General features: G+C 39.2%; 1 protein-coding gene across 8 annotated transcripts; it reads left to right on the top strand.

Moving 5' to 3' along the window:
• Window positions 1–273: 273 nt before the first annotated feature.
• On the top strand, window positions 274–25,988 carry MARCHF7 (membrane associated ring-CH-type finger 7). Of its 8 annotated transcripts, XM_072041407.1 has the most exons (12): window positions 275–426; window positions 4,877–5,033; window positions 7,732–7,890; window positions 11,186–11,357; window positions 12,965–13,132; window positions 16,354–17,148; window positions 17,317–17,470; window positions 17,719–17,888; window positions 19,226–19,335; window positions 20,761–20,874; window positions 22,855–22,903; window positions 24,842–25,988. In XM_072041407.1, exons 2-12 carry the CDS (start codon window positions 4,887–4,889, stop codon window positions 24,865–24,867), a joined length of 2,064 nt encoding a protein of 687 aa, XP_071897508.1. In that variant the 5' UTR covers window positions 275–426; window positions 4,877–4,886; the 3' UTR covers window positions 24,868–25,988. The 8 variants fall into 8 exon arrangements, 6 of the variants coding, with proteins under 6 accessions (XP_071897509.1, XP_038037835.1, XP_071897508.1 ...); XM_038181908.2 differs by lacking the exon at window positions 22,855–22,903; XR_005266972.2 differs by having other exon boundaries at window positions 276–426; window positions 16,354–17,470; window positions 19,226–19,358; window positions 24,842–24,988.

The raw sequence follows: 25,988 nt of genomic DNA, 5'->3' as shown, positions 1-25,988 counted from the left end.
GGCTCGGGGCCAGGGAACCATTTTGTGTCGGGGCTGGCCCCGGCCGCGCAGAGCTTCCGGCGGGAGGGCGCCCCCGCGAGCCCCGCCGCCGCGCCCGGGCCCCGCCGCCCCTCGCCTCCTGGGGGCGCCCCTGCCTCGCGGGGTGGGGGCAGAGCGCTCGGCGCCGCCCTCGGGGCCAGGCCGGGCGCGGCCGCCGGTCCCCGGCCTCCCCCCGCCGGCCGCGGGGCGGCGCCCTGCCGCTGCGCGGGGCCCCGGCTCCGGGGCGGGAGCGGCGCGGGTGCTGGCGGCGGCGCGGGGAGGCGGGCGGCGCTGGCGGGCGTCTCTCTTAATCCGGGGAGGCTGCCGAGGTCCCGCTGAGCTTGCGGCGGCGGGTTGGGAAAAAGCCCCGAGCGACGAGCCGCGCGGCCGGAGGAGATCGCCCCCGAGGTCTGCTTGGCTTGTCGGTAGAACGTGCTTCGTGGGTAAAGGGGGAGGAAGGCCGCGCGATCAGGACCTGGGCGGCAGTCCTGCCACCGGTTGTGTACTGCGGCAAAGGATACAGAAGCCCGTAGCCGTAAAAGCTCAAGTTTTAGCTAGGAGCAGCACCACGTAGTTCAAAGGTAGAAAACTTCCGTGTATGAGCTGGGAGCGAGGCGTGTGCAGCGCTCTGAGCGAGGACACAAGAATGTTTTAAGCTGTCAGCAGAAGGCATGGTAGCTAGTAAGGGCCTCCCTTGCTGGTAGACAGAATACATCAAATATCTCCCTCGTTTCTCAGTAGAGGGGGCTTAGGCCACCAGAGAAGAAGTGAGAAGTCCCAGTCTTAAAAGTTTGGTGTTATTTTTACCTTTTGAAATTACTCTGCTTTCCTGTAAAGAGCTATCAGTTTGGGTTTTAATCTGTTAATGCCTGCCTGTGGCTAGGTTAGATCTAGTTCATCTAGTAGTTGGAGGAATCACAGCTTAAGAAGGGCAGAGTGTTAGAGCTGTCTACTCAAAATAGGCAGTTCAGCTCCACCTCACAGATAAGACACAGTCATCTCTTTTCCATGTACAACTGAAATTTAAACTTTGATTTCAGAAGTTTTTTTTTTGTTTTTTTTTACCCAGTCTTGAGATGCGTCATGTAGTGCCTTACTCCTGAAAACATTGGAGTTCAGATCCTTCTGTGGTGTTTTGTGTGCAAAGTTGAATACCACTGTATGAGATGATGGAATATTATGCTTTGATGAGGAGTGTTTCTCACACCCTATTCCATTTCCTATTTTTCTGCTGTATAGCCACTCCGCAGATTGTCGGATAGCAGCGTGAGTAGTATCAAAATATGGAAGTCACAGAGAATCCAGAAATGTGGTTTGTCAAGGTAGTGAGTTGAGGTTACACAATGAAGGATGTGGCAGGTGTTGTATTTGAGTAAGGTATTGTTCTCCTTTCTCGCAACAGCAGCCTTTTAAACCAGTTCAGGTTGTAATGCAATTTTTTTTTTATTTGTTCCTTAAAAAAGTTGTTTAAGCATTTTTCTGTCTCACTGCCTTCTGTGTAAATTTAGTTGACTACTTCATCGTTATAGAACTTGTTATAGCATGTTAATCATCATTTGGGGTTTGGTGAATTTCTTTGCATGTAAACAAAACGTTTGAGGTTTTAAATTGGAGTGCCATTGTGTTTGTTCAAAACAAAAGCAGACAAAAAAAACACACCTCATGGTACTGTGATATTGTAAAAGAGAACCATTTTAATTCCGAAATATCCTGTAACACTGATGTTTCCCCTTTCAGACGAGTATTCTTGTGACGTAAATAATTTTTTTAAATGGTGAGATCACAGAATCGCCGAATGTTAAGGATTGGAAGGGACCTTGAAAGATCACCGAGTCCAGTCCCCCTGCCGGAGCAGAACGCCTAGATCAGGTCACACAGGAACGCGTCCAGGCAGGTTTTGAATGCCTCCAGAGAGGGAGACTGCACAGCCCTACTGGGCAGCCTGTTCCAGTGCTCTGTCACCCTCACCGTGAAAAAGTTTTGTCTCATACTTAGGCAGAACCTCCTATGTTCCACATTGCACCCCGTTGCCCCTTGTCCTGTCATTGGGTGTCACTGAGAAGAGCCTGGCTCCATCTTCTGACGCTTGTCCTTTACATATTGATAAATATGAATAAGGTCACCCCTCCGTCTCCTCCAAGCTGAAGAGACCCAGCTCCCTTAGCCTTCCCTCGTAAGGGAGATGCTCCACTCCCTTAATCATCCTCGTGACTCTGCACGGGACTCTCTGAAGCAGTTCCCTGTCCTTCCTGAACTGAGGGGCCCAGAACTGGACGCAGTATTCCAGATGCGGACGCACCTGGTCACTGTCTTCTTACGTACTATGTTCTGTGATAGCATAGTACATTCTTCTTGAACACCTCGTTCTGTTACCATGATCGTCATAAGCCTTGTGCGACTCTGTGTGTTAAAGCTAACTGTGAATATGGTTGGTCTATGAAGCCTTCCTTAGTGAAGTGCTTAAAACAATTTTCACAGAACTCTGGATGATAAAGAAACCCAAATGAAAATAGATTTCCTGCTAGCATTGGTTGCCAAAGTTGAGTTGTATCTGGTTTTATTTATACAATATGTTCAGGTCATAGCTCCGTTGACTTCAGTTGGAGATGTATGCGTATTTTATTTCTTTTATGTTGGATGCCCAGAAGATTAAGTGGTCTTCTGTGCTTGTATTGGCAAAATGATTCATCTGAGTGACATGTGACATCACTCAAACTGTGGTCAGAAGCAAAAATGAAGTCCAGTTTCCTCACGCAGAATTTCCCTGCTCGAGTCAAAAGGCCTTTCGTTCACTAACTCGGCGTGAAAATGAGGCAGGGTTCCTCTTGTCAGGTGCCTGTCACTATACAAAACTGAGTCATCTTTATAGCAGGTCCCTGTTCGCTTGCTGAGGCCAAGACTGTGCAGGAAAAGTATACGGTTTTAGAGGACTTAATCGTAGTGCATATTCATAAGCTGACACTAAAGTTTGCATTTCCTAACGTGCTCACTATAAACATATTTTTGTGTTTAGTTTTCTGCAAGATTTACTTAGAACATATCCCTTTGATAGTATCCTCCTGATGTATTCAGGCTGAAATCATAGAAGACAGCTGCTTGTGCTAATTTACAAGATGGAGTTGATTAATAATATTGTCCTCTTGGGGTTACCACTGGAGGAGAGAATTAGTCTTGTGCCTCTTCATGTATATTTGTAGAAGCAATTAGCTAATCTTAGGCTCCATTTCAATTTCTAGAGACTAGGCATTGGACACAACTGTCTTCTATCCTGTCCTTGCCTATCGCGACAGGCTGATTTTTCTCTCTTGTGTGCATAAGCAATTTAAGTAGCATTAGATGATCTCTGATTATGTCTTAAAGTTCTTGAACTTCTTACACTTGTATCTCTTCCCCTGCTCATTTGGACATTGATTAATCCTGCTGTACGGAGCTTCCTTTCCTTCATCTAGAACCTCTGCATATTTTCTGTCTGCATCTGACGTTCTACTTGTGTTATTTAATTCATTTGGTTCTACATACATCTGAAGGAAAGTGATACAGAAGCAGAATGATCCATAACTGAAGTGGTAATTCTGGTGCTCAAAGAATGTTAGGGATTGGAAGGGATCTTGTGTACCGGTCCCATAAACTAAGCTTAATCAATGGACATCTGTACAAACTAACTTTTACCAGGAGAGTATTGAGTAGTCCTGGGTACATGAACTCAACTTGTAACTGCAGCCAGGCATAGGCAATGTCAGGATTGCTCCAGAAGCTTTTCAGAGACTAGCTGAATGTGAGGAAATAATTGTACTGTATTGATTGTGTTTTTTTATTTTTATTTTTTTTGTGTGTGTGTGTGTTTGTTTGTTTTTTTCCTAATACATCTTTTTCCCATTGCTGCTCTCAGAAGACAAGGTCAGAACTGAAAGTTGTGAAATAAAACATCGTACCACTTTGGCAAATCACCTGCACCGATGCAGTTCTTAGCCACCTGTTTTACGAGCAGTTAGCTGTCATGCACCTCGTCCTGCACCACACAACTGCGGACGCTGTAATGTTGTGAATGTTATTTAAGAGCTATTTTTTGTGCTGTAGTTCTTCCTGTACTGTCCTGAGGAGGAAGAATATTAGAAAAACAGTTATCTATCTATCTAGAGTTCTTGAGCAATGTGAAGTTGAGATATCCTTCAAAGGACAGGAATGACAGGATCACTTCTTATGTGGAAAAGGCACCAGCATTTGTTTTAAAATGCCTAGAAATACCAACAGAGCAAATAATTACTCAAAAATAAATTTATATATACATGTCAGACCACATACTGTGGTTTTATAAATGAATTTTCATGGTAGTTGTCTTGGAGAAGTGAAATACTTCTTTGAGGTGGGTAGTTTTAACAGGAAAGTGAAGTTTCACAGTTCTGACCCTGAAGAATAAGCTTGAGTGTAGTTTCTGCAAGTAGCTAGTTGATCTTCTCATGTTGTAGATGCGGCACATTAACAGAAAAGTTACTTCAGGCTTTAAGAAATCAGAGGTTTCTTTCCGTGACTCCTGGTTCATTTTTGCGTTACTGCTGCAGGGTTCTTAAGGGAGTCCCACTTACAGTATAAGAGTAAGAATATAAGTAATATAGTAACAAGAATATCAAAAGCAGCTATGTTCCTAGTTTTCTAACAGTGAATGGGAGGGGGTTTATGGAAGAGGTGCAGAAACCTGAGAAAGAATTCATTTCCACATCTTACTGACCAGAACAAAGCTCTTTGTAAATGTATATCTGTGTGTGAGTAATACTTACGTTACACTGGAAAACAGTTGCGCGTGTTTTGTGTGTAGATTCCTGCATTTGAAATAAAAAGTAATGAGTGTGTCCTTCTACAGGGTACAAAAAATGGAATCTAAACCCTCAAGAATTCCTCGGAGAATCTCTCTTCAGGCCTCCAGCTCTCCAATAGGATCCCGACCATTAACTGGAAACAGTTTAGGTGGGGCATATAGTGCAAGAGAATCTTCACGGAGATTAGACTCTGGATACCAGGTAATGGTTTTGATTCTTTCTATGAAGCGTACGTTCATTTAATGTTTGTTTCTAACAGAGGAAAAACCCTGGAGTTGCTGACCCCCCCACCCAGGGGGGGATTAAAAGGAAAAGTATCAGCCAAGGTCTTGCATTTGTGAACAAAAACACATAACTGATCATCCAAGGCAATGATTTGATGATCAGGCCAGTGACAGTTTTCACAGAATCACGGAATGGCTGAGATTGGAAGTTACCTCTGAAGATCATCAGATCCAACCCCCCCCTGCCAAGCAGGATCACCTAGAGCGCGTTGAGGAGGATGGCATCTGGGTGGGTTCTGGATATCTCCAAAGAGGGAGTCTCCACAATCTTTCTGGGCAACTTGTGCCGATGCTTGGTCACTCTTACAGTAAATAAATGTTTTTCTCGTACTCAGCTGGAACTTCCTGTGTTTCGGTTTGTGCTTGTTGCCCCTTGTCCTGTTGCTGGGCACCACTGAAAAGAGTCCAAAAGCATCCTCTTGACACCCTCCCTTCAGATATTTGTATATGTTGGTAAGATCCCCTCTGTCTTCTCTTCTCCATGCTAAACAGGCCCAGCTCTCTCAGCCTCTCTCTGTCTGAGAAATGCTCCAGTCCCCTAATCTAGTGAACTAGTGAACCTGTGAACTGGTAGTTCTAGGTTTGACATCTTTACCTACTTTTGTTTGTAGCTCTGCCTTTAAAAATCAGCTGATTGGTGAGAAAAGGGCATCCTGATACCCTTTTGCTTTAAACTAAAAGAGGGAAGATTTAGATTGGAGATTAGGAGGAAATTTCTCACTCAGAGGGTGGTGAGGCACTGGAATAGGTTGCCCAGAGAGGCTGTGGATGCCCCATCCCTGGAAGCGTTCAAGGCCAGGCTGGACAAGGCCCTGGGCAACCTGATCTAGTGGGTGGTGTCCCTGCCCATGGGAGAGGGAGTTGGAACTGTGTGATCTTTAAGGTCCTCTTCAACCCCAGCTGTTTTGTGATTCTGTGACATGATTTTATGATACTATGGATCTGTTTTGACAATAGTCACTGCTGTCCTAAACTTGGTTAAATGGGTGTTGCTGGTGAGGGAATGTGAGGATTTTACATGGAATGTTAATAGGGCATTATACTTCATGTGTGGATAGTGATGCATATATAGGAATACGTTGCGGTTCTAAGAGTTGACAGTAGGATGTACTACTCTGCAGCATGTGCTCACTATGCTTTCTGTAAGAAAAGGTAAGAAGAGGACTTTGAGGTTTACATCACGCTGTCCTGTCAGTATGTTAGTACAGCTACACCTGGCAATGGATAGGGCTGTGGCAGAGACCTTTGCTGTTTGATGCCAACCGAAATGTTTTTTTGTGGGATGAAGGTATGTTCAAGAGTAAGAATTCATACTTGGCAGATGCTTTCCCTTTGAAAGAGGATTGTGGTAAGTATAGATTAAACTGACAAAGAAATTATTTTGGGACATTTGGAAGTAACCAGAGGGCTATTGGGTTCGACTATCTTAATTTTGTTTATGCTCCTGTCAGCAGTTCCCACCTAAAATTTTGGGACTAGAAATGTAAGTACATTTTAGTCTTTGAAATGCAGAATTTTAACTTGATGACTAAATGTTTATTGTATAAAATAGTAATGAATTCTGTCCCTGCTAACAAGTGATCTGGGGCGTTGTGTTGTATAATTTCTTCCCCAGAAATAGTTTCACAAGTAACGCTTCTAATTATCTTTAGCACAATGTACGTATAGCCGTGTGTTACACTTTGTTATATCTAGCCTGCATGTGTTTGTTAATATGTAGGCTAAAAAGATTGCCTAAGGGTGGTCTTCAGACAGTTTTGATCTATTTATTTTTTTGTATTCCTACCCATTTTTTGCAGACTGATTGCTCTGTAAAACCGTCTGATTAAAAATAAAAAAAAAAAACTAAATAAAAAAAAAATTGAATAGTCTTGCTCTTTCATAAGGTTTATGGACCCATCCAGTCTAGATGGGATGACACTGAACGCTTTTGGTCAGAAGATTAGTCTAAAACTGTGAAGCTAGATATGTTACCAAACTATTTTTCCACTGTCAAGGAATTAGGAGGGTTATGTACTTGATTTCATTTATTACATGAACTGCAGTGTTTACACTGTGCAGTGCGTTATCATTTGGATGTTTTGTGCTGAGCAACGTGCTTCTACTCTGAGGAATGACCTTTACAATACTTCCCAGGTAAAACGGAGGGAAAATAATAGCAGAGAGGATCATGTTGAATCGCTTTTTTCCACTCCAATTTATAGAAGATAGTCTGAGAGCTCGTTTTATGAGACTAGTGCCCAGCAGTTAAATAAATAAAACATACGCAGGCGTGCTTAAATGGAAGATGGTAACTTGTCATACTGAAAGTTGAGGTCCTTAACTCTGTCCTGTTTCTGGAGTATTTAAGTTGGGGTAACACCCCAAAAACCCTATTGTCCACAATCAAATGAAAGGACAGATAAAGGAGATAATTAATAGAAAAATATTTTTCCTTTTGCCAGTGGTTTTCTTTTTAAACCTGGCTCATTTTTTCTTGGGTATACCTTGAGGTTTTTAATGGATGTCTCCCAGTTTATTAGTACCTCACCCTTTCCTGCATTTTTGATATTCAGATCGGATATACATTTCATCTTGAGTTACAAGATGTATCTGATAAGCATGTTGTTCTTCAGGAATCCACTGTATTGAGTACTTCTGGTAGAGACTGGGGAATTGGAGAAAGAGAGACCCATGAAACTGCTTGGAAGCTTACAGCGTCCTCTCCAACTCACTACTCAGGGACACTTGATCATCCACGGTCTGGAAGATTCTGGGGAAGCAGAAACAGACTGGTAATAATTTTTAATGTGTAATGACTTCTTTAGAAAAGAGGGTTTTACTGTAGCCTTCCCAACCTGAAAAAAATGCTAGCAGAAGCTTGCTATAATGTTTTTAGATAAGAAGATCTTACCAAGTCAAAATGGAGGGAAAACAAGATGGCAGTGTTAAGAAATTATTCAGAGGATGAAAATAGTAATGTATATTAATTTGACTACTAGTAGAGCCACTCACTTCAAATTTCTTTCTTAAAAAGGGACCATTCACAAAGAAAAAAGGGCATGCGTGATTAAAGTCTTTTACATGCTTTAGTCCTACAAATGACAAAATAAATGTTTTACTGGATTTTTCTAGGGCACAGTGTTGTTTTTTTTTTTGTTTGTTTTTTTGACCTTACCAGCTTTGTGACCTGAGAACAAAGTAGGTAGTTTGAAGGATCTGTTTTAGAAAACTTAGCTTTAGATTTACTTACAACTTACAGGTAACATAACAGTTAGTTACATGCTGCTTGCAGCATAGTGTGGAAGAAAACGGAGGCCAACCTCTCACCAGACTGAGATCCAAGGCTCAGGCCTAAACAGCTTGCCTTAGGTGGCCTCCATAACCATACATGTAGAACTGAACCACAGAATGTCCCTTAACAACTCTAAAGAAGTTTGCTTCCTTGAATTACTTATGCACTGCAGAGTCAAAATAAAACACTTTCAGTTGCATTAGAAATAATAAAAATAGAACTGATAGTCCTTTCCAACTGAACTATTCTGAGATCTAGTCCAACTGTCTGATTATTTCCCGCTTTAAGAGGGGTAAAAGCAGACAACTATAAAGACCCTTGGGGGTAGATAGCAAACTTGAAAATTCTGTTCACTTGAAAACTGAGAGGGCTTTTGGGCACCTAAGGATACTTGAACCGTAAGTAGGTGTCCATTTTCGTACAGTTACTTAAAAGGTGAATGCACAGTCAGAAAAGTGAGGAGTGTGGAAAACTGTGGGGATGCTGGCCTGCAGGAGTAATCCTAGTAAATGGCTTTAGATATGGTTGGAACCTGTGGTTGTAGTAGGCCCATGTATATGCAGTTAAGCTAGTGCTGCAGGCTTTTTGAAGTGAGAGGTTTGTGTTTTTTTTTTTTTTCCTAAGTTAAATTTTCTTCTTAAATTATGTTCTGATGGGGGTGAACACTGCAGAAGGCTCAAACTTCCACTTGTCAAATAGCAAGCGATTAAAAGATAAATTACATTAAACATATAACTTGAGGGGAAATTAACTTATTTTCATACTTGGTTTGTGATGTTAGATTCTCTGTCTGGCCCTTTTGTCTTTTATGATGGGGAAAGAGAAATAATTGAAAAGCATTGGCATAAGCTCAGTAAAACCATAAAAATAAAACACAAGTAAACAGTGAATTTGTTTGGCCAATTAAGAAGCTTGGTTTCAAATACTTTCTGGGAGAAGAACAAACTGTTTGATCAAGCTCAAGTTTTTGGTATCAAAAAATCTTGGTGGTGAGTAACCAGACCAGTAGCTTCACGGGCTAATATGTTTTCCTTTCTTTTTCTTTCTTTTTTTTTTCTCAGTACTAGGAAGGCTATATACTGCAAAAATAGTTTTGTACATTTTAAGCTATTTCAGTTGAGTTTAAGCTTAATAAAAAAAGCTTTTATTTTGCTGGTACAAAAAAGACAGGGATCTCCTGGAAAGAGCCCAGTGGAGGGCTACAAAAATGATACGGGGCCTGGAACATCTACCCTACGAGGAAAGGCCTAGAGACCTGTGTCTGCTTAGTATTGAGAAAAGAAGATGGAGAGGGGATCTTACTAATGTTTATAAATGACTTAAGTGTGAGAGACAGAGGGATTTGGCCAATCTCCTGTTAGTGGTTTGTGGGAACAGGACAAGGGGCAATGGTCACGAAATGGATCACAGGAAGTTCGGCACCAATATGCAAAATAACTTCTTCATGGTGAGGGTGATGGAGCACTGGGACAGGCTGCCCGGGGAGGTTGTGGAGTCTCCTTGTCTGAAGATATTAAAGGCCTGTCTGGATGGCTACCTCGGTGTACTGGGTCTGGCTGGGATGTTAACTTTTCCTGCAGCAGCCCATTCAGTGCTGTGCTCTGCACTTGTAGCTAGAACAGCACGGGTATCACACCAGCGTTGTGTGTACTGCTGAGCAGTGCTGGCACAGCATCAGGACTCTCTCTAACCCTCCTAGGGGGTGGGCAAAAAAGTGAGAAGAGAAACATCACCAGGGCAGCTGACTTAAACCAACCAAAGAGATATTCCATACCATGTGGTGTCACACTCGGCAATAAAAGGTGGAAACAGGAAGAAGAGGGGAGGGGTGGGCTCTCGTGAAAACTTCAGTTCTCCTCTTGAATGCTGGCTACCTGCGTTGAGGCCCTGCTTCAAGGATGTGGTCAAGCATCACTCATTTGTGGGAAATAGAGAGTAATTTCTTTCCTCTGCACTTCCACATAGCCTTTGTGGGTCTTTTTTTCCCTTTTTTCCTTTTCCCCTTTCTCTTTTTTTTCCCCTTTAGTTAAATTGTTTAGTTAATAACAATAATATTTTTTTCCCTTTAATTAAATTATTCTTATCTCAACCTGTGAGTTTTCTTTACTTTACTTCTTTCCCTCCTCATCTAAGGAGGGGGAATGAGAGAGCGGTTGTGGTGTTTAGCTGCCTAGCATGGTAAAACCACCATACTTGGCAACCTGCTCTAGGGAACCTGCTTTGGCAGTGGGATTGGACCTGATGACCTCATGAGGTCCCTTCCAAACCCTACGATTCTCTGATTAATGTAATCAAAATATTTCTGGTCTAAGCACCTTCATAGAAAGTAGAGCTACCTCCTAGCTAAGTATATTTTAGGTTGTTAAAAGATGAGCAGGGTTTGTTAAACTACTATATCATAAAGGTAATCTGTTACAGCCATTTCTGAAATACAAAATTATGTTTGCTTTATGATCTGTAAGCCCACGTCTGGGCGTTTTTATGGTATCTTAAGAGTCAGGAATATCTCTCTGTTCTTTAAATGTCATCCATCTAAAAAAGAAAAGGTGCTGACTGTAGTAGAAACCCGCTTTAGATGCAGAACTGCCTTGAATAAACCTGAGAAATGCTTGTGCTCTTGACAGCAAAATTCTATAATATTTTTAAATAAAAAAAGACTTTGCGTCATAAAGTTATTCTCTGCTGGTGTTGTGGGGTTCATGGTATATATGCTATTTTTCAGTATTGTAGGCTGTGGAAGGTACACCTGAAATACTGTATCCATAATTATCTTTTTTTTTTTAATGTTATTTCAGTCTACATCTTCCTCCTCTCATTTTACATCTGGGTGTTACGGCGAGTCTGAGAGAACTCAGGGAGCATATTCAAGACTGCATAACCAGCAGCGAGATAGTGATTCAAAGAGACCTAAGCTGTCCTGTACGCCTACCTCTTCTGTGAGAAATAATGGCTTGACTGCCTTTTCAGGTGAGAGGCTGATAACTAGAGCTGAGCTACATGAGAGTTTTCTGAGTAAGATCAATCAGGTCTTACTGAGTTGGAAACAACTTGCTTTGAAATACTATGTTTCTGTTATTCTTCAATATGAAAAAACTTTGACAGTAGTATATGAAATAGTGAGAATGCTGTTGATGTGTTTGAAAACTCATTAGTAGTCATGGAACTTCAACATTAGCTGTACCTATTCCATTTGCAGTGAAGTTGGACTTAATGTTTCAAATAGATCTGAAGTGGTTAAGATCTCAAGGAAAGAATGAGTGCACTTGTTACATATGATTTCAGGGGACTAATTGTGTTAGTAAACCTGCATGTGTCAGACAGCAGAAAGAAAATCTTTATGTACTTAGCTCTGTGTTTCAAGAAGCATAGTGCCATAGCTGGTTAGAATGTTGTTGGTAGGGGGTCAGGCCCTACTGATAAATAACTTCATTCCCTAAACTATTTCTACAGGCCAGGCAAAAATTAACATTCTACATGAGGAACTCTTCCAGGAAAAACTGAGATTCTCATTAAAGCTCTAAATAACTGTGATATTTGCTTAGATGTAATTTAAGCAAATACTTGGATAACTGTAATTTAAGCAATATGCTAACAGTGGTCTAAAGGCCAGGAAATAACAACAAGCTACTACTGAAAGCATTTCTAGAATGTTTTGAAACAGACCCTTAGAGACATTCAGATTACCTTTATGTGTATAGACCAATTTTGGTTTTATAGAATTACGTGGCCATCCAAATAAAACTTAATATGTTCTTACTAAAAACCCTGTACTGTAGATACTTTCTTACTCTTGTGTTAATGGCAGTCATATTATTAACATTACTGTTATGATCTGGGACACGTCTGTCCACTTCTGGATTGGTCATCACCCTGTTGACCCCAATGAATGCCCAAATATAGATTTAGAAGTTAAAAGTATAATAAATTCATGGTGGGTTTTTCAGAGCCATTGAAGATTTTTTTTTTTTTTAATGAGTTCTGTTCACAGCTTAAGTATGTATAGTTCCTGATTTAGTTGTTGGAGCTATTATTGAAAAACAAGGTCTCTTCAAATTGAGCTTTTTCCTTCTGTTTCTGTAATATGAGCAAGAACAGTGTTTGTCACTGTTCTTAAAAGTTGTTTTTAAAATGCTCTTAAGATATTCGGATGTCTTTTTGGAAAGTCAATCTAAGGAACGCTTAATGAGTTTCATTGGAATGGCAGCATTTATTAAACCTCGAGTTGCTGTTTTGCCTAATGTGAAGCTACCTAGTAATTAGCTGTCACTGGAAGACAAGATCCTACTTCCCTTCTCCTGTCCTGTTTGACTGTTACAGGGTCTGACTCTTCACAAAAGTATTACTGCTTTTTTTCCTGGGTTAGCTTTCAGAACCAACTGCATGGTTAAGTGAGTTGCCATCAGCAGCAGAGTGGTGCTGTATTCTTAGCTTTTTGTTGGTAACTGGCCACTTGATCAGCTTAGTGGTATTGCTAAACTCCCCCTTAATACAATATAACCAGAATGCATGCTGAAGTACCAGCTTTAATGGATTTTAAAATTATTATAAAAATGTGGCATATTTTCTTTTCCTAGATGCCTCTTGGAGGTATAGTAGGATTCCTAGATCTTCATCTGTGATGCTCGGTTCTCTGGGAACTGAGCTGGTGAGAGAGCGAAGAGAGTTAGAAAGAAGAACAGATATGTCCATTAATGATCTGGTGGATCACAGTTACAGAAGCAATGACTTGTCATCTTCAACATGTATGTATTGTAAAAACAAAGCTTGTAAACACATAGGCTGCATGCCTGTTAGTTTCTTCCCATGTGCTTTCCATGCGTTCTTCAAAAAAAAACAAAGTCAAAAGATCTATTTAATTTAAAGGTATTCTTTTAAATAAAGCTGTTTAGCCGCTCTCTAGGTGTTCACTAAAATCATCAAAAGATGTATGAATGATCTAGCTTACATAGATGCATTCAGTCATAAGAAAATGGTATCAGTGTTTGCCACAGTAACAGTGCGAATATTCATTAAACCTCCTTTCTCCTTGTGTATTTTAAGATTTCTTTTTATTTTGCCATACAGAAATAAATTAAAAAAATTAATGGACTCGAAGAATTTCCACCAAGGCACTCACCCATATCTCTTTCCATTGTGTTTTTTGAGTGTTTATTAGGGAGAACTGCTAGATCATTGACAGTACAACTGAATAAATACATATACTATAGGAAGTGAGAGATCTGTTCATTGGTATCTACTAGGGCTAGTATGAATTTCTGCATTGTCACTTTCACTTTCTTCCTCTTTGGATTGTTGTGGTCTGAGGAGGTAGCTAGTCATCAGTCTTCATTGACACCCTTTTTGCAGATGCAGTAGTGGTATTTTATATGCAGAAGTTAAAACTACAACAATCCTTTACAGCTATACAGAAGATGAGCAGAAAAGATTAAAAAACAGTTCCAATTCTCATTCAGCAGTTTCGCCTTGCCAGAAGAGTATGTTTTAATGTTGTCATACTCTACATGACTTCAAATGGGTGGAAAATGGGGAGTGTACCTGGTAGAGCCTAATGGGAGAAAAGCAGGGGTGGGTAAGCTTGCTTTGTATTGTCTGTGCTGCCTTTCTAGCTGTAGTGCCCCCGTCAAGTGCTATAAAAGTAATTCCTGACTGTGTTCTCTGCTTTGTCATCAAAACCATATAGGAAATGCTTAGCATCTATGTGGATGTTTCCTTCCTTAGGATATGCCAGATGCATAAACCTCACCGTCAAGAATAAAATAGTATGATTGCAGTGCAGAACCTGTAAAAAAAAAAAAAAAATCGCATGAAAGGTTACGAAGAACTTCTTTACCAAAAGGGCATTGGAATGGGCTGCCCAGGGAAGTGGATGAGTCATGATCCCTGGAGGTGCTTAAAGATGTTTAGATGTAGAGCTTAGTGATATGGTTTAGTGGAGGACTTGTTAGCGTTAGGTCGGAGGTTGGACTAGGTGATCCTGGAGGTCTCTTCCAACCTAGATGATTATGTGATCCTGTTTCAATCTCAGAATAACTGAAGAAGGACTTCTACCTCCTACCTTAATCTACCAATGCCTGTTAAGTATTTAGAATGTTAAAGGAAATGAAAAGTAATTTCCCTTCCTATGAGGTCAGCGTACATCTGCTGTCCACTTTCAACCCAATTCTAGCTATTCTGCGAGAAAGAAGACTATCCTTCTCAGCTGCTTCACTTAATGTCACCTAGACTTGAGCTACAGTAGAATTCCATGTGGAGGTATATATGTAGTAATGACAAAAACTATGGTTATAAGAAAGCATTATGTAAATAAATATACTTCAAAAAGCAGTGGAGGAGACAGCCGTGTGGTAATAGTTACCGAACTGGCTATATGTGATTAAGGTAATTGAGAGAGCAGCTATGATTAGTAATACAGGATGATTATTAGTAATTTGATCCTGCTTAAGCTGCTTGCATAGCTGAATCTGCAACTGAAGTTGTTGTATTTCTTTGAGAGATGCAGTAGTTAGTTGATAGAACTGTAGAATCATTTAAGTTGGAAAAGACCTGTAAGATCATGAAGTCTAACCATCACCTCATGCTACCCTATCCAACGCTAAACCATGTCCCTAAATGCTACATCCACATGTCTTAAATATCTCCAGGGAGGATGATTCCACCACATCACTGGGCAGCTTGTTCCATTGCACCCTTTCCATGAAGAGATTCTTCCTGATATCTTATTTAAACCTCCTGTTGTAAGTTGAGTCCTCCTTCCTGCCCTTCTTGTAGAAAGGTGTTGCATTTGCTAACCTCCAGTCAGATGAGACTTCACTGGTTAGCCAGGACTGCTGATAGGTTGTTCAAAGTGGCTTAGTGAGCACTTCTGCCAGCTTTTTCAATACCCTTGAGTGAATCTTTTGTGGCCCAATAAATCTGTATGAGTTCAAGAGGTGTAGTAGATAGCTAACCATTTCCTGTTGGTTTATAATGGCTTCATTCTGTTCTGTGTGTCTTCCAGCTGAGCAGGCTGGGTACCCTGAGAAAAATTAGTCTTACAAAAGACTGAGGCAAAGAAACTATCAATTACTTCAGCTCAGCCTCATCTATCACCACTATGTTTTCCCTTGCATCCAGTAAGGGAATGAGATTCTCCTTAGTCCTCTGAAGTTTTGTTGCTCATGTATTCATAAAAACATTTTTAATTAACTCATATTAGCCAAACTAGTGCAGTTGCAGTATTTTTAGGCTACTGTTTTTATGTTTTAGTTCTTTTTAAAAAGAAATATAATAACCCTCCCTAAAATCTTCGGACTAGCAAGGTTTGTCTTGCTAGAGGTAGAATACTGTGATTCTAAGACGTACGTTTAATTTAGATACTGTTCAATTTCTGTTATCCAAAGTAGTTAATTTTATGCTACCTTTAAGCAGCGTTTTGAACTGCAGTTCCTGATGTTCTTGTGCAGAAAGTAGCTTGTAATAGATGGAGAATATACTTGATGTTTTCTGTGCATTTTTTTTAGATAATTTGGTGTCTGCTACATTGCTGATGTTTATTAATGTTAATTAACCTGTCTTAGTATACAGGCAGAATGGACTGTTAAGTTATTAAATAGTACTGTACATGTACTTTTTTTTTTCAGTGTAAGTGTTCTTATTATAACTTCTAACAGATGGTTAGCGTTCGCTATTTTTGTATTGGTATAAGACAGCAAGTCATACCTTGATAGACTGAAGATTTTAGGGGGGTTAGATTTCATATAGAGTTACCAGACTGAAAATGGGCTTGGTTTCAGTTTAGCATTAGAATTATGAGAAGTAAGTTTAAACTTAATATTGCTCTGGAGTTTACCAGCCAAATTGGAAACAATTTTGTGAAAGGATCACAAAATCCTGAACTTTTGCATTGACATTTAAGAGTTATCTGTCTGGTATGTAAGAATTGGAGCACATCTTGTTATTGTTTTCCTCTGCTTTCCTGCAACAGATCTTCAGGATAGGCCTGCCTCTTCATATGCAGAGGGAGCAAGACCAAAAGAGAATTCATTAAGCGCTTTGAGGCTGAATGCATCCATGAACCAACAGTTGCCTTCTGATCGTCAGCCATCGTTTTTCAACAGAGACTCTAACATAAGCTCTTCAAGATCAAGCTATTCTTCAAGGCAAAGGAGAAATGAAATGGAATCACCCCAGAGGAGCATGCAGCCAGCATTTTCTCATACTGCCATTAGAGAAGAAATTCCTTCCTCAAGTGGTTCTGAAAGGGTTTTATCTTCTCAGAGGTCGTTAAATGAGGCTGCAGCTGACAGTGAAGGGAGGCGCACAACCAGACAGCTGCTGTCTCGTTTAGCATCTAGTATGTCATCTACATTTTTCTCTCGAAGATCTAGCCAGGATTCGTTGCATACAAGGTCATTAGGCTCTGAAGAGTCATCTGTTGTCCCAAGAGTTCAAGCTTCTAGTCTGTCTAGTGCTAATGGAGCTACAACTCCAGAAACTCCAGGACTTCAGACATCTGAAGCTTCTCAGGGATTTAGTTTTCTTAGACGAAGATGGGGTTTATCAGGAATTTCACAGAATCTTAACTCTGATTCGGACGGGGAAAGCTACAGACCAGACTCTGAAAGCAGGAGCACGGGATCCTGGTTGTCATCATCTTTGAGGAACAGATGTACACCTCTCTTCTCCAGAAGAAGGAGAGAAGGAAGAGACGAGTCTGCAAGGATCTCCACCTCTGATACAACTGCTAGATCGCAACATGTCTTCAGAAGAAGAGCGTCAGGTGAGGAGACCTCTCTAGAAGCATCAGATAGCCTGCCTCGGGCTTCTGTTAGCAGACCATCAACACCTGCAGTATCTGGCATTTCTACAGCTACTGCCTCCCCACCAGATTCAACCCACAGCAGGAGAAGTTCTGGAATTCTGCCTGGTTCTCTCTTTCGCTTTGCAGTGCCTCCAACATTAGGAAGCAGTCTGTCTGACAATCTTATGATAACTGTAGATATTATTCCCTCTGGCTGGAATCAGTCTGAAGGACAAGAAAGTGATAAGTCTAAAATACCACCTTCAAGAGATCCAGAAAGACTCCAGAAAATTAAAGAAAGGTAAATTAGTATGTTCTTTTGAGATAATTAAATGTACTTGACTTAGCATGAGAGGGTTTTACGTAACCTTGATGTTAAAAGGTACTTTCCTTCGGAGAAGGTTGCAACTCATAGCTATCACGTACAGGCTCACTTTTGTCTTTATAGAAACTTGTATTAATCCTCACAGGTTTGAGAACAGTTGGAGGACAGAAAAAATCGTACATGAAACATGTCACAGTGTTTTGTTGATATTCCTTCCTATTCAGTCTGCTTTTAGAAGATTCTGAAGATGAAGAGGGTGACTTATGTAGAATCTGTCAGATGTCATCTGCAAGTTCTGACAACCTTTTAATAGAGCCATGCAAATGCACTGGAAGTCTGCAGTATGTTCACCAGGAGTGCATGAAAAAATGGCTGCAGTCCAAGATTAATTCAGGTAAAGGAGACAACAGACTATGGTAAATGTCTGGGTATGGTGGGAGACTTACCAGTACGATGGCTCTTACTAATACTGACATATTTTTGAAAAAGCAATGACTGGGGAGAGAAAAGTGTGTGTGTGTATATTTCTTATATATATATATATATATATATATATATAATATAAGAAAACAAACAAAAAACATTGACACTTCAAGGCTTTTTTTGATATGTGTGCACGTGCACAGATGTGTGCACATTTTCTCCTGTGAGTTATTTTCAAGAACAGTATCAGTCATTTATAGAACTACATTTTTTGTAATGCCTACTTAGATGTTAAACAGAATATATAACATTGCAGAGGTCTGGGGCATGAAAAGATACTTTTAAGAGTTACTCTACCAGTTTGGGCAAGTGTGTTCCCAGCAACTCCTTGTGCATGCAGTTCTAATTATTAAGTCTCTGATAGACAGTCTGACTGTAGCAGAGCGACAGGGATTTTAAAATGAAAAAATACTTTTCTATTGCAACAGTTCTTGAATACATTGTCTTTTTTATTTTTTTTAACATATCTTAACTGCTGTTCAAGGCAGTTGAACAGGAATAAAGATTTTTTTTTTTTTAAATACACTTCAGAAACTGCACACCATACAGATGTTTTTGTATTACTTATAAATTGTTTGATGAACTTATATGTAGGATTCCTAAGACTTAAAATACATGGCCTGGTAGAGACATGAAGATCATGAAATACTTTTTACAAAAGGTGCATTTGCTTGTTTGTTAACTTGGCATAAGATGACCTGCATCAGAGAAAGGACGTGTTAAAAGCCTCAACATGTAGGGGAACTTCATTTGAAGTGTGCAACTTTGTAGATAGAAATCAACAAATTTAAGACACAAGTCCGTCATAATCTTGGTTTGTTTTGTTTCGTATGAAACAACTAGTGTCAGACCTGGAACTTCAAGACAAAGTCTTACTCCAATAGTATCTTTAAACTATTCTAGTGTATTTATTATTACTTTTGTGTATAACCGGATTACAGTGTAGAATTCAAACAGCCCAAACAGCAGCGATTTTATGCCAGGCTTTCAAGAAGTACGGTGTCCAGATTGAACGTGAAGCAAAATGCATACAGCCTGATAGGGAATAAACATTCTGTAGCATTTAAATTCTGATGGTTGTAAATGTTCACTACATTTATACCAGAGACCATCTTTTCATCTAACCTTGCTTTGGGAAGTAAAGCCAAGAAATAGTTACAGTCTAATGCTTCTTTAATTGTGTCCTGTACTTTATACTGTTGCAACTTGACACTGATTTCTTACCTTCCCCCTGCGCTTCCCAAACAGGTTCTTCTTTGGAAGCAGTAACTACTTGTGAACTGTGTAAGGAGAAGTTACATCTGAATCTGGAAGACTTTGATGTTCATGAACTCTATAGGGCACATGCAAATGAACAAGTTAGTATATTTTGCTTTGTTTGGTAAGTGTTGATTTTGTGCTGGGAGGGCACTCCTCTTTAGAGAAGGAAAATGTTTCCCCTTTTCAGGAGGACTGATGTGCATGTAAAGTAACAAAACCATGGAACAGATGTATCTCCTCAATATTCAAATTCTATCCTCCTGCTTTTTCCTATTGCTAACTCCATTAAAGGTACTATATCTCTTATCCTTAAGTGCAGATCTGCAGGTCTTTCATCTGTCTTTGCAGTCTAGTGTCTTTGACACATAGGTGCAGTAGAAATCCTGCATTCACATTTATTAAATCATGATGTGTCTTTCTTACTAGTGTTTTTGTTTGTTTGAGAACATTTTAAAACAATTGTTGTAAACATACCATTAGAATTATTACTTTATTCCTCTAACTAAAGTGTAAAAAACAACTTCTTTTATAACAGAACTTCTTGCTGCTCCTTCAAGTGCTTTTCTAAAATAAATAATAATAATAATTAAAGGTCCATTGGTATTACTGTCTTTATATAAAATGCATCATCGTATAACCACTGGATTGTGTACTATTTTACAATGACTACATATTAGAAAGCTGGCATTGATATATTGAACTATTCAGGGGGTTTTCCTTGTTCTCTGGGTTGAATTCTGTGAACATAGGAAGACTAATGAAATTTGCCTACCTGAGAAGTTAAAAGAAAATACAGAAGAGTAACTCCAACTTTGAAATGTGTGAACTTTGGTGAAACATCAGCCTCTGATTTTCTTACTGTTTAGAGTAAGATAACTTACTCTGGTACTCTAGCTCCTTTCACCTGGGCTACATCATGAACAGTCCTTCAGAGTGCTGTCATCTTACATTTTAGCATGACTGAGCGTTGGTTACTGTCACTGTACTTCAATAGAAGTAAGGCCTTTCAAGCTTTTTCCTAAAGAGTCAACTCTAAATGATCAATTCAGCAGTAGTAGCATTTTGAAGATTCTCCTTTATTGCAGTGAAAATAATTTCTTGAAATTTTTATTAACAACAATTTTATGAACAACAATTTTTCTTTCTGTAAAGTATTGGGACCACTGAAAAGAAACCGGCAAAGTGGTTTTTGTTTTTTTTTTTTTTCCAAATGGTACAATTCTCTGCTCCTTAGATTCTTACCTGTGAACTAGTCATACTGACTTAAATAGAAAAAGTTCCACAAATAAAATCTGTCTTCAAGGATAACAAGTTAGATCTGTGGTTAGTGGGAGGAACTACAAGTATAATAGCATTTTAGTAAGTAATTTGTTTTTTCCTATTACATTTCCGTACCTTCCTTGGAACAACTAGAGATCAAATATGTAGTGCTTCCAGTAAAATTTAATTCTTGTTCTGCCTCTTGAATCACATATGTGAATGTACTGCTAACATTCTGAATGTTTCTTTTGATCTCCTTTAAGGCAGACTATGAATTTATCAGCTCTGGTCTCTACCTTGTAGTGTTGTTACACTTATGTGAACAGCGCTTTTCTGATATGCTAGGAACTGCAAGTGAGGCCAGCACGCGTGTCAGAGTAAGTATGCCTTACTTTTATGGCAGGAATTGCTCATACAGTGAACTTTGAACTATATTGTTGTCTTGAATGACTCAGGAGCTAGATAGATATCCAAGAAGTACTACTGTTAATTAAGAGATTTTGATGTAAAATGGTCTAGATTTGTCTAAAGTAGTAAGACTATGTTTGATTTGAAACTGAAGGATACTACGTTATTTCAGTTACTGTGTTGCAAAATTAATTTTGTCAAGGTTATCAATAACTGATTGCTTTGCATGTATCTTTTGCATATATCAGTTTTCATAATTTCTGGGCATTTATCCAAAACTGGAGGGTTTATCTTCCTCTGTATTCAACGTTCAGTTTAGAACATTGGACTATCTGACATGGCAAACCTTTCTCGTTACGCCAGTCTGCATTACAGAGGTCTGGACCTTGCATTCTCGGTCTGCTGGATTGAGCCTTAAATAAGTACTTGAAACTGCCGAGCTATAGTATGACTTTGTGGCACTAGTCAAAACTCTTAACAATTGGGTTTGACTGGATTCTTGTCGCTTGTCACTTGCCTTGACTTAGAAGTGCAGTAAGTGCACCTTGGACCATTAAGAGATCATCATACAAAATCATTTTTGCATAGAGACTCAAAAATCTGTAATCTGCGTGTTAATTTGATACTGGATAGTGAACTTCAGTGTTCTTTGACAACTGATCCCCTGAAAGGTATATATATATTTTAAATTGCTTAAAAATAATTGGCAATATAAAGCTTGTCTAAAGCTTGTTTGAATGATTGCATAGCAGCTAGTAGGCCTTTGGAGTAGAAGCAGGACTGTGCTCAAATCTTCTACTGTATTAGAACAGTGGTCCCCTTTCAGTACATGCCCAGTAAAATAGCTTATTTTCTGTGGTTCACATGAAATGTCCATTAGGAAGAAATTCTTTACTCTGAGGGTGGTGAGGCACTGGAACAGGTTGCCCAGAGAAGCTATGGATGTCCCATCCCTGGAGCTGTTTAATGGGGCTTTGGGCAGCCTGGTCTGGTGGAAGGTGTCCCTGCCCACGGCACGGGGGTTGGAATTAGATTGTTTTAAGGTCCCTTCCAACCCAAACCATTCTGTGACTCCCATTTTCCTCCTCTACAAGTGTAGAGACAAAAGACACAATCTAACTGTAGCCAGCATCCAGTACAGTTTATTACCTTGAGTGTATTGCAGAAATAAGATGTTCTTAATGGTTCTGATCAGGCACAGCATTACATAGGCGTGTGATGCTACATTTTAAACCAGTGAAGATCACCCATGTGCGTTTGATACTGAAACCACAACTGGGCTATGAAACCTCTTATGTTACTCTTGTTTCGTTTTATTTGCTGTGTGTCAGCATCTGTCCTATCATTTAAACAGTGACGTAGATTGTCACTGTTCTTCTAACATTTAACTGCCATTATTGTCTAGTAGTTACCCTGATTTTAAACTATATTTACGGATATAATCTTCAGTGGCTTTATGCTTTTTTTTAATAGCCTTGTTCAGCCAGAGGGCTCTGTTTTTGCCATATAAATAGTGAAATAAATGAAATGGATTCAACTAATGAAGTCCATGTGGGTTACGTTTTTGTGCATTGGAATTTGTAGGAATGGTTTTCATAAAACTGCCAATTTCTTATATATGTGTGCAACTCTCAAAATAGATGTGTTTTACAGACTGTAGGACATGAAGATGGGGAGGCACTAAATGCTAACAGAAGCATTTGACGTAGTATGGAAGCCAAAATAACTGTGCAGTAGCAATTTGAAGTCTAATATGTGGGACTTGATATTAAATTTTGTATTGATTTTGTAAGTTGAGCAAGTGGGTTAGGATAACCAACACCTGGATTGAAGCTTTGGGATATAAAAAGTGAAGAAAAGGTGAAGAAAACTTCTTTGCTAACGTGTTGCAAATTACTGCACATAAACTTTGCAACTTTTAAACTACTTTCTCTCTGCCTTGTTTCTAGTTTATTAACCTTGCAAGAACTCTTCAGGCACATATGGAAGATATTGAAAGTAGGTGCTTCCCCTCTCCTCCTTATTTCCCCCCCCATTAGATCAAAGTTCAATGAGTACATGAGTACAATCCTCCTTTGCCAAGATGATTCATACTACCAGACTTAATTACTGAAAACTTGACTTTACCCAGTGCTTTTTCCAGCGTCAGTAGAAATATTCTGGGTGGGAGCTGATTTTAATTCTCCATGATGGATTTCCCAATAGCATCGTGACTATGCAAGACTATGCAAGTGTTTCCTGCCAGTGATACCAAGATTCTTTACGAGTTTACCAAGATTCTTTGCGAGTTTATTCTAGTAGTACCTAATTATGGAAATGGTGGTGACTTTTAGGCTGTAGCCTTTTCATGAGTTCTTGTGGAAAAGAAGCATTTCAGGCTAAATTTGACTCTGCTTAAATTACCATACTTCTCTTGCCCTTTTTGTTTGCCTTGTTTTCCCCACTTATTGGATGTACATATTCTTTGATCAGCACTATCCACTTCTGGAATGAATGTAACAGTTCTCAGCTAAGGTAGAGGACTAGCTTACTTTTCACCTAGTTGTTCTTCAGTGCGATGAAGTGAGAAAAATGCGTGCTGACCTGTGGTAAATGTAGCCTGAATCTGAGTCTTATTTCTGGGCATTGTGAATAGGCAGTGGAAAGGTAATTGGTTTATCTTTTTTCTAGTGTGTGTTTGTCTCTCAGCATGCAAATTTTGTATATGTATTGAGCTTTCAGTTAACAGGACATGTTTGGTGTATGATATAAGGAATGCTGGGGGGGGGAATTGTTTAGTTCAAGAAGCAGAGGATTATTTCTGCGTTCAGAGCACTATGTAGGTAATGTTTTCTGTAACAGAGATGGATTGGAATTCAGGATTTATTCTCAAGTTATGTGTATTCTTATTATAGTAGAAATTAATCTTAGTAAGTGGCATTCCACACAGCAATTTAATCTATATTTGAGGTAGACTTTAACTTTTAGGTTAGGAATACTGACTTGAAATTTGGTATTGACACCATTTGAGTTATGTTCCTCTTCTGAGGAATGATTTTGGAAGGCTGGAGAAGTGATGAGAAAGACGTTGCTTCCCTCTTTGCGTTCAGAGATGGAACAAATTACGTGATTCAAATAATTTCAAGACTGCAGAGTTTGCTTAGGAGGACAGATTAATTCCTGTTAGGCACAAGCTAACTTTACAAACCTATTGTAGATGTTTGTACTCAGTTTTTATCACAGTTGACAAGCATGTGTTTGTCCTTTAATTCACCTTTCGATAGCAGAATCCTATGCATATGGGGACTTTACCTTACATAGACTGAAAGAGTGGGGGTGGACACAGTAGCTGCTTCCAAGTAGGACTCACTTAATTGTATTAAGCAACAGATATATATATATATATATATATATATACACATGCACACACACAAAACGTGTGTGTGTGTATATATATATATATTTATATCTATATATGTGAATGTAAATGTCAGAAATTTCTGTTTGCTTAGATTAATGAACTTTTCTTGGTATTTTAGTATAGTTTACGTGTGGGAGTAATTTCTTCCCCCTTGTTGGGTGCAGCTGTCATAGCTTGAACGTATTCTCTCTCTCTCCTCTTACTACAGTTGGAATTAGCCACTGTGAACTTCTATATAAAGCTGAATCTCTGGCATAATCATTTTTTCTTCCTTTTATTTTGAGGAGGAACAGCAGGAGGACACTGCAGTTTGTAATGTGGAATTCAGATTTAAAAATGCTACGTTTTTCAGATGTGAGAAGCATTTAAAAATTAAGCTATGAAAATTACACAAGGTTTGGGCCGGTATTACAGTCAGCTATTTATATTATGAAATCACCTTTATTTCCACTACGCGTTTTAAACTAAAAGTGCTTTAGTTGTAAATTTAACAGACCTTTATGAAGGCTTCTGATTATACTGTGTTGTTCCAACAGCTTCTGATGATGATTCTGAAGACTGATGCTGGTGGAACTGTGTTGCAAGAGACAAAGAGATGTGCTGCAGAAATGCTGAACTGGCAAGAACAACATCAACATGCATTTGTTTTTTGCTCTCCTTAGTAAAAAGTGCATTGAATATTACTGTAGTTTTTGAAGCACTGTTAAATTCAAAATCAACTGCTGCACTGTGGAACTCAGTGGATTTGAGAACTACTCAGCATGTGCAAAGATTAGATATATGTGTGTATATGTATATATAAGGCAACTTCCCTTTTTAAATGATGGGGATGTGCTTCGTTTTGGGAGACATCAGATTTTGAATATTTAAGAAAGCTATATCTGTCTTTATTTCCTTCTTACTGTAGTCACATTTCTGGTTTTGTCTATCCAGTTTTGCTCTCTACTGGCACTAAGTGGTTATTGTGGGTTTTGGGGTAAGGGTGGGCAGGGAGGGAGGGGATGTCCATGTACCTAAATAGCTTTTTTTTTCTTTCTTCTTTTTTTTTTTTTTTTTAATGCCTCTTTTGTGGCCTCATATAGTAACTGATTGCTTCCAGTGTTAATGAACGAGCAGGAGGATGAGCAAGGTACAGTAGAGACTGTTTGGTTTTCAGTTTATTTGAAGAGTATTAACTCAAAAAGCAATAAGAACTTGCAGTGGTCTTCTAATACATAGTGTTAATGATGGCTTTTTTATTTACCGGTTTGGAAGTTGGAGATTATATTTGATATTACGTGGGTATTCCACTAAGGAATATTGCAGGTGTAAATTCTTGCATTTCAGCATTCCTGGCAGATATGCAACTCGATAAAGACCTAAGCTTGTGTTAGTTCAATCAGATTTTTTATGTCCCACCTTCACTGTTCAAAGCACTGGTTATCGATGTGTTTTCTAGTGTTGTCACTTCTTTATAAATAAAGTAAAAATGAGGTATGCATCTTCACTGGTATTGTCCATTTTGTTTATACATGGATATCTACCAGAACATATATTTGAAAACTTGGAAAGATGTTGTCTGTGGTTTATCTTTACTAATGTTTGTAAATTCTTATGCAAATATTTAAGATTGTTTCTCAACATTTTAAACTGAAATGCTTTATATGAATGGTGGTACAATAAATTGTCATACATGTATCAGAA

This window comes from Anas platyrhynchos, chromosome 7, assembly GCF_047663525.1.
Source record: "Anas platyrhynchos isolate ZD024472 breed Pekin duck chromosome 7, IASCAAS_PekinDuck_T2T, whole genome shotgun sequence".
NCBI lineage: Eukaryota > Metazoa > Chordata > Aves > Anseriformes > Anatidae > Anas > Anas platyrhynchos.
Note: the sequence above shows the minus strand (reverse complement) of the source record. Positions and strands in the feature narration are given on the sequence as shown.

What these genes read in the sequence shown, in the direction of transcription:
- MARCHF7 (XM_038181904.2), top strand. Translation starts at nt 4,887, where the DNA reads ATGGAATCTAAACCCTCAAGAATTCCTCGGAGAATCTCTCTTCAGGCC. An exon ending in GCAGTCCAAGATTAATTCAG is followed by an intron (nt 17,889 to 19,225) that starts GTAAAGGAGACA and finishes CTTCCCAAACAG; the next exon opens with GTTCTTCTTTGGAAGCAGTA. An exon ending in GGGCACATGCAAATGAACAA is followed by an intron (nt 19,336 to 20,760) that starts GTTAGTATATTT and finishes ATCTCCTTTAAG; the next exon opens with GCAGACTATGAATTTATCAG.